Source organism: Macaca fascicularis, chromosome 9, assembly GCF_037993035.2.
Source record: "Macaca fascicularis isolate 582-1 chromosome 9, T2T-MFA8v1.1".
NCBI lineage: Eukaryota > Metazoa > Chordata > Mammalia > Primates > Cercopithecidae > Macaca > Macaca fascicularis.
Window position 1 is genome coordinate 52,388,379 of NC_088383.1, and position 8,420 is coordinate 52,396,798.

The 8,420-nt window shown below is 49.6% G+C and overlaps 1 protein-coding gene across 3 annotated transcripts in view; it reads left to right on the forward strand.

Annotated features, from left to right (window-relative positions):
- The window catches only part of RET (ret proto-oncogene), a 53,074-nt gene extending 44,654 nt beyond the window's left edge, over window positions 1–8,420 (forward strand). The window contains exons 16-20 of one of the 3 annotated variants that reach the window (XR_012417627.1): window positions 96–166; window positions 1,766–1,903; window positions 2,967–3,066; window positions 4,655–4,802; window positions 6,183–6,708. Coding sequence is in view for 1 of the 3 variants with exons in the window: in XM_005565037.4 (XP_005565094.2) it covers window positions 96–166; window positions 1,766–1,903; window positions 2,967–3,066; window positions 4,655–4,802; window positions 6,183–6,340 (615 nt within the window). In the remaining 2 variants the exon portion in view is untranslated. Of the gene's footprint in view, window positions 1–95; window positions 167–1,765; window positions 1,904–2,966; window positions 3,067–4,654; window positions 5,587–6,182 lie in introns of those variants that run through there. The other 2 variants (XM_005565037.4, XR_010577937.2) reach the window with 2 other exon arrangements.

An 8,420-nucleotide genomic window follows, 5' to 3' on the forward strand; every position in this document is an offset into this window, starting at 1 on the left:
CTGAAAGCTCAGGGATAAGGCCTGGCCTTCTCCGTCACCCCTCCTTCCTAGAGCGTCAGAGTAACTTAAATGTCTTTCTTCCATCCCCTCTTTAGGGTCGGATTCCAGTTAAATGGATGGCAATTGAATCTCTTTTTGATCATATCTACACCACCCAAAGTGATGTGTAAGTGTGGGTGTTGCTGTCTTGGGGTGGGGGTTACAGAAACACCCTTATATGTGTAGTCAGGCCACGGCACCCCATCCATGCAGTTTGGCCAGGGAATTGCGCTGGCCCTGAGCACCTGTCTGCAGTGTCAGCCCTCCACAATGACCCCCTCACTGAGGGGACTTCATGATGTATTCATGAGGCGAATGGCTGGGCCAGGCCAGCCTGCAGTTCTGAAAGCTCCAGTGGAGCATGAGAGCAGAGCAGGTGGCCAGTAACCCAGCCTCCCCCGCCCTTGCCAGCCCCACGCCTCCCTCTGGGCCCCTTGGTGACTCACAGGCCCAGCCCAGCAGTTACCCTCCTGTGGTCCTGAATAGGGCTTTGGGCTCAGGCAGAGTGCCCAGTGACTTGCCCCCACCCACAAGTGGAGCTTGGGGACTCCACCTGAAGATGGCCTTGTGTGAGTTTATAGATTGGTGTGCCCCAAACTGCTCAAAGGTGAAAGCCAAAAATTCATTATTCAGGTCCAGTGACAAGAGCTGATCGCTTTCAAAACACAGGATTCTTGCCTCTAAAGTGTTCTATAGTCAGCAGAGGTATGATGTGCATCTCTTTTTTTTTTTTTTTTTTTTTTTTTTTTTTGATGGGAGGATAGGGTCTCACTCTGTCACCCAGGTTGGAGTGCAGTGGCACAATACTGGCTCACTGCAACCTCCACCTCCCGAGTTTAAGCGATTCCTGTGCCTCAGCCTCCTGAGTAGCTGGGATTACAGGCACGCGCCACCTCTCCTGGCTCATTTTTTTGTATTTTTTAGTAGGGACAGGGTTTCACCATGTTGGTCATGCTGGTCTCGAATCCTGACCTCAAATGATCCGCCCACCTCAGCCTCCCAAAGTGCTGGGATTACAGGCGTGAGCCACCACACCTGGCCAACACGTGCATCTTAAATACTGTGGGCTGTGAGCAACTATTTGGACAACAGCTTCCCAATTACATAAGCTGAGTGTAGGCTAGTTGGAAAAGGCAGAGAGAAAAGCATAAAGAAGAGACTGAATGTCACTGGACCACACCGCACAGTGACTTCTGGCTGCCCTCTGGTGTGCTCTGTGGTGTGCACATGTATGCTTTTTATTGCCCTAAATGGGCTCATGCGATGCTGTTTTGTGATATGATATTGTTCCCATTGCACAGCAAGTTTTCCTTCACAGTTAAAATGTTTTTCTATAGCTTTTTTCCTTCTAAGATTTTACGAAATTTTCCAAGCACATAGAAATGGTGAAAGAACTATATAAGGCACTCTGAGTCTGGTGGTCTGCATTCTCACCCCTTTAAGTGCCAAACCTCATGTGCCCCTTGTGGGTGTGGCTGCTCCAATGGGAGTGGCTTGGGCAGGGACTTCAGCTTCATGGAGTAGGGGCCAGGCAGGCAGGCAGCCCTTCCGCACCTTCATACTACATCCATCTGAGCAACCAGACCCAGGCTGACATCTGTGAGCATCTGTGCTTGGGGCCGACAGGGTCAGCAGGTGCTTGGTGGTAGGGATTGACATCTGGGCCCCCCGGAGGGCACTGTGAGGGCCAGGTAGAACCACTCACTGGTCTTCTTGCTCTCTGCAGATGGTCTTTCGGTGTCCTGCTGTGGGAGATTGTGACCCTAGGGGGCAACCCCTATCCTGGGATTCCTCCTGAGCGGCTCTTCAACCTTCTGAAGACCGGCCACCGGATGGAGAGGCCAGACAACTGCAGCGAGGAGATGTGAGCGGGAACCGGCTTTGGCCCAGCCTCACTTGGGAAGGGAGGGGACACCTGTGTGCATTCCCTCCCCATCCAGAGCAGCCCCAGGAGAAACCAGGAGAAGTGGGGGCTGGGGAGTGGGCAGGGCAGAGGTTAGAGAGCCATCCTTGGGTGTTGCCGTAGATGCTGGGGGTCCTACCCTGCTGAGGGCTGGTGGGCTTGCTAGGGGCTCTTATAAAAATGAGCGAGAGCAGGGACTGGTACAATACAAGCTCGAAGGCTGAGAGCTGTCCCAGCATGACACTTGGGGAGGAGCTGGTAATTCCAAATGGCCCAGGGGGCACGTGTTAAGGGGTGCCTGAGCAGAGGTACAGAGCCAGGCAGGGGCAGCCTGGGCTGCAACCTGAGAGGTTGAAGCCTTTACACTCTTGGGAGAGATGGTCTTAGAAACCAGGCCGAGAACAGATGAGAAAGGGCTGCCCAGAGGCAGAGATGCTTGGTCCATGCATTCCATAGAGTGGGGCGTGGAGGGGGCATCCTGGGCCAAGAAGCCAGGCACCACCTCCCTGGGCCCCCAGCTGGTGGCCAGTTGGAGCACTGTGGTCTGCCTGGGCACCTAGCAAGCAAGGACAGTGCAGGACAGACATGTGATTGCCAAAGGTTCTTGTTTGTCTGTCTCCACACCTAAAAGCCTTCAGTCAATTCATCCTTCTTGAGAGTTTTAAGGACGGGCACTTATCACTTAGCTGCCAGAGCAGGCATAGTATCCAGTGAGCTGTTTACCAGTGTCTTTGCAAGGGAAGTAAAAATGAATCTCCCTTGGAGGGAAGGGAAGCCTATAGGATTCTGGACCACAGCTCTGGGAGACCTGAGCACAGTGGCCCATGGGCTGGGATCCTGCAGACAGGCCATGCCCCAGTCCCAGCAAGGCTCAGAGATGTCAGCGATGCAGAAATAGCTTTGGGGTTGGAAACAGAGCACACTGGGCCCAGGGTGCAGGGCAGGGTGAGGTGACTGTGGTGGGCTGTCCTTCCGAGACCTGGCCTTGCTTGGGTCACATTGGCCTGTCTGCTCTTCCCACCAGGTACCGCCTGATGCTGCAGTGCTGGAAGCAGGAGCCAGACAAAAGGCCAGTGTTTGCGGACATCAGCAAAGACCTGGAGAAGATGATGGTTAAGAGCAGAGTGAGTGCCTGGGGCCAATTCCCACCAGCTGAAAGTGGCATGGGAGACTCCAGCCTCACCCCAGGCAGTGGTTTTAGCCCTCAGAGTTCCCAGTGGGAGGCCACAGTGGGATTGTGCAGAGAGAGACAGTCATGCTCTCCCCTGCGTGCAGACAGCAGACCGAACCCTTCTCAGGCCAGGCTGCTTGGGCTTCTTTTCAAGTCATGAAGAAACCAAGATTCTTGACATTTAGGAAGAGCTCTCTACAGACAGGCATGGGAGGAAAATATTCCAAAGCCAAAAAAATTGTTTTCCATAATGGAAAATGAGAAAGTCGAGTTGAAGCAAGTGCCCAAAATTCAGATGCCCAGAGGGGAGCCCAGCTGGGGGAGGGCAGTGAGTAAGGAGCAGTGGAGACTGTGACAAACAGCCAGGCCCCTCCAAAAGGTTCCTTGCTGGGGGACCTGTGGCCTGCAGAGAAAGGAGCCAGGAATGGACCGGGTCTTCTGAATTTTACGAGGTTTATGTTGTCTCCCAGTTTTTATTGTTAACAATTCATTTAAATTTCCCAGAGCCGAATGTAGGCAAAACAAAGCTTATCGGGGGGTGACCAGAGTCAGCCCGCGTGCCTGGAAGTACAGTTTGTGAGTTCTACACATTTTCAACCAGTTTCATCAGGCAGCTGCTAGGACCCGTACTGTGTCTCAGAGGCTGGGAATCCAAATAAACAAGACCAGCACAGCCCTGTCCTCAAGGGGTTTACACACAGACCTTGTCTTAACATTGGCACATTTACTGAATTGTCACTTCTTCAGACTTGGATAGCAGGATGCAGGACCTAGGACCCCGTAGGAACACTTCACATCACTGTCTCGCTTGGATGAAAACTCCCAAGTCCTGAGAATGCAGGGTTGTTCTAAACAGAAGTGATCACTGGTTCTGGCCTTCCTAGAACAGTGCTGAGAAACAGCCAGGAAAACACTGGGCCCCTCTGTGCACATTCAAGCTGGGCATTGAAAGGAGCAGATGCAAGTGGCCCCTCATGCTGGGGAGCCTGTGCCTGTAGCAGGGTCATGTGCACCCTGACAGCACTGTCAGATTTCAGAAGTCTCAGCCCTGACGTGATGTTCTAGATGACAGGGATCCTTGGGGAAAGCTGGAAAACATCCTGCAGGCTGGGGCTGCATCCTGGCATGTCGCTGCAGTGGGCTCCCCCAGAGCCCAAGGGTTTGTCAGCGGGCCAGTTCCCTGCCACCCGTCTCCGAGTTGGGCCAGGGGCAGCTGGATGAGGCATCCCCTGGGGCTGCCCTCCAAGCCCTGGAGATAGGACCCTGAGGGAGCACATTTCTGTCCCCAGGGAGGTGACTTTCTAGGGGAAGAGACAGAATAGACAACAACCAGGGGGAGCCATGGGGACCTCAGAGCAGGACCAGGCTAGCCAGGAGTCCTGGGAGCTCAGCGCAGCCTGGCCCTGGTCTCCCGGAGAGGCCGGGAGATTGTTGCAAGGTGGAGACTCAGCCAGAGCCTCTGCCCTGAGGGCGGCAGGGGACCTGAGTTGTGTCTAGTCGTGGCACATGGCGTGGAGTGACCGGCCATCTCTCTCTTCTAGGACTACTTGGACCTTGCGGCATCCACTCCGTCCGACTCCCTGCTTTATGACGACGGCCTCTCAGAGGAGGAGACACCCCTGGTGGACTGTAATAATGCCCCCCTCCCTCGAGCCCTCCCTTCCACATGGATTGAAAACAAACTCTATGGTAGAATTTCCCATGCATTTACTAGATTCTAGCACTGCTGTCCCCTCTGCACTATCCTTCCTCTCTGTGATGCTTTTTAAAAATGTTTCTGGTCTGAACAAAACCAAAGTCTTGCTCTGAACCTTTTTATTTGTAAATGTCTGACTTTGCATCCAGTTTACATTTAGGCATTTTTGCAACTATGTTTTTCTAAAAGGATGTGAAAATAAGTGTAATTACCACATCGCCCAGCAACTTAGGATGGTAGAGGAAAAAACAGATCAGGGTGGAACTCTCAGGGGAGACCAAGAACAGGCTGAATAAGGCATTTCTATGGTGGGAATCAAGTCATAGCACTTCTACTTTAACTACGTGGATAAATTTACAAATCTGGGGAGGTATTCAGTTGAGAAAGGAGCTGCCAGCACCACCCACCCTGCACTGGGAACACAGCCAGGTTCCCCCAGACCCCTCCTGGGCAGACGGGTGCCTCTCAGAGGCCACCTGGGACTGGCAAGCGGCCACTGGCCAAGCCTCAGCCCCAGTCCCAGTTGCATGTCCTCCATCCAGGGCAGTGAGATTGCAGGAGCTGGCCGGCCCTGGGAGGACACACCCCCACTGCTGTTTTCACATCCTTTGCCTTACCCACCTTCAGGACAGTTGTCACTTACGAAGTCAGTGCTAAAGCCGGAGCAGTTGCTTTTTGAAAGAACATAGTCTGTGGTGCTGTGGTCTTGCAATGGACAGTAAATATGGTTCTTGCCAAAACTCCTTCTTTTGTCTTCGATTAAATACTTGAAATTTTTTTCTGTTTCCTAACTTCATCATTGGTTGTTTGAAATCTTGGAGTTTCAAGCATTTTTTCAAGCTGAGACGGTTCCTTTTGCATGCCTTCTGACTCACTGACTCCTCACTGGCTTTGTGTCTAGTGCCACACTCCATTTGTGCTGACGATGCTATGAGGCTGGCCCGCGTGCGCCCTCGATTTGGAAGGTCCTCTTGTAGGCTCCAGACAACAGACGAGTGCCTCCTTTATGTTAGAGAACGTTTTATAGAACGTTCCCACTGCAGTAAGCCAATGAGTGTAGCAGTGTGCTGTTGCCCTACACTGCCTTAGAAAAAGTTAAGCAGTTTGACAAATATACATCAGATTTGAGAGTCTCAAGCTCATAAAAGTCAAATTGGTAGTGTCTGTTAAGTTACATTTACCAAGAGAGCACATGATATTCCCTTAACGATAACAGTGTTTTTGGAAACCTGAAGCACAAAACCATTAATATAATTGGCACAGAAACCATGAGTTTGGTTTGAACATCAAAGGGAGTTTTGCCAAGGCCTTACTGTCTGCACTTGAAGTTTTGGTTCTTCAGTGCAGAACAAATGATCTGTTTTCATTTTTAGGCATGTCAGACCCGAACTGGCCTGGAGAGAGTCCTGTACCACTCACGAGAGCTGATGGCACTAACACTGGGTTTCCAAGATATGCAAATGATAGTGTATATGCTAACTGGATGCTTTCACCCTCAGCGGCAAAATTAATGGACACGTTTGATAGTTAACATTTCTTTGTGAAAGGTAATGAACTCACAAGGGGAAGAAACATGCTGAGAATGGAAAGTCTACCGGCCCTTTCTTTGTGAACGTCACATTGGCCAAGCCATGTTCAGTTCCCAGGCGGCAGACTCGTTTTTGGTAGTTTGTTTTAACTTCCAAGGTGGTTTTACTTCTGATAGCCGGTGATTTTCCCTCCTAGCAGACATGCCACACCGGATAAGAGCTCTGAGTCTTAGTGGTTAAGCATTCCTTTCTCTTCAGTGCCCAGCAGCGCCCGGTATTGGTCTGTGTCCATCAGTGACCGCCAACGTTCTGTGTTCACATGTGTGGGTCCACTGCTTACTACCTGGTGTATGAAATTGGACCTGAACTGTTGGATTTTTCTGGTTGCCGCCAAACAAGGCAAAAAAGTTTAACATGAAGCACACACACACAAAAGGCAGTAGGAAAAATGCTGGCCCAGATGACTTGTCCTTGTTCAGAATGAGAGCCTGGGAGGGCCTGGGGGTAGTGTCAATGCCCCTCCAGGGCTGGAGGGGCAGAGGGGACCCGAGGATGGGCCTGGGCTCAGCATTCGAGATCTTGAGAATGATTTTTTTTAATCATACAACCTTTTCTTAGGAAGACATTTGGTTTCCATCATGATTAAGATGATTCCTAGATTTAGCACAATGGAGAGATTTGATGCCATCTTTACTGTGTGGATGGTGGTATCAGGGAAGAGGGCTCACAAGACACATTTGTCCCCCGGGCCCACCACATCATCCTCATATGTTCGGCACCGAGCAACCACTACCCCTGATGAGAACAGTATGAAGAAAGGGGGCTGTTGGAGTCCCAGGACTGCTGACAGCAAAGGCTTTGCTGCTGTGAATCCCACCTGCCACCAGCCTGCAGCACACCCCACAGCCAAGTAGAGGCGAAAGCAGTGGCTCCTCTGACCTGTTAGGAGCAGATAGGGCTTGTACTCACTTTAATTTGAATCTTATCAACTTACTCATAAAGGGACAGGCTAACTAGCTGTGTTAGAAGTAGCAATGACAATGACAAAGGACTACTACACCTCTGATTACAATTCTGATGTGAAAAAGATGGTGTTTGGCTCTTATAGAGCCTGTGTGAAAGGCCCATGGATCAGTTCTTCCTGTGTTTGTAATTTAATGCTGCTACAAGACGTTTCTGTTTCTTAGATTCTGACCATGACTCATAAGCTTCTTGTCATTCTTCATCGCTTGTTTGTGGTCATAGACGCACAACACTCCTCCAGTCTTGTGGGGGCAGCTTTTGGGAAGTCCCAGCAGCTCTCCTGGCTGTGTTGTCAGCACTGTAACTTCGCAGAAAAGAGTCGGATTACCAAAACACTGCCTGCTCTTCAGACTTAAAGCACTGATAGGACTTAAAATAGTCTCATTCAAATACTGTATTTTATATATGCATTTCACAAAAACAGCAAAATTATGGCATTTTGTGAGGCCAAGGCTTGGATGTGTGCGTAATAGAGCGTTATGGTGTGTGTGCACACACCCAGAGGGAGAGTTTGAAAAATGCTTGTTGGACACCTAACCTGGCTCTAATTTGGGCTGTTTTTCAAATACACTGTGATAAGTTCTTTTACAAATATCTATAGACATGGTAAACTTTTGGTTTTCAGATATGCTTAATGATAGTCTTACTAAATGCGGAAATAAGAATGAACTCTCAAATTATTAAATAAACTCTCAAATTATTAAAAATGCCTACACAGTAAGTGTGAATTGCTGCAACAGGTTTGTTCTCAGGAGGGTAAGAATTCCAGGTCTAAACAGCTGACCCAGTGATGGGGAATTTATCCTTGACCAATAACCTAATTGTCTATTCCTGAGTTATACAAGTCCCCATCCTTATTAGCTCTATTGGAATTTTCATACACATATATGCAGAAGTTCCTAAGTATTAAGTATTACTGAGTATTAAGTAGCAATCTGTCAGTTATTAAAATTTGTAAAATCTATTTATGAAAGGTCATTAAACTAGACCGTGTTCCTTTTTTTGTAATCAAGGTGACTAAGAAAATCAGTTGTGTAAATAAAATCATGTATCGTAAAA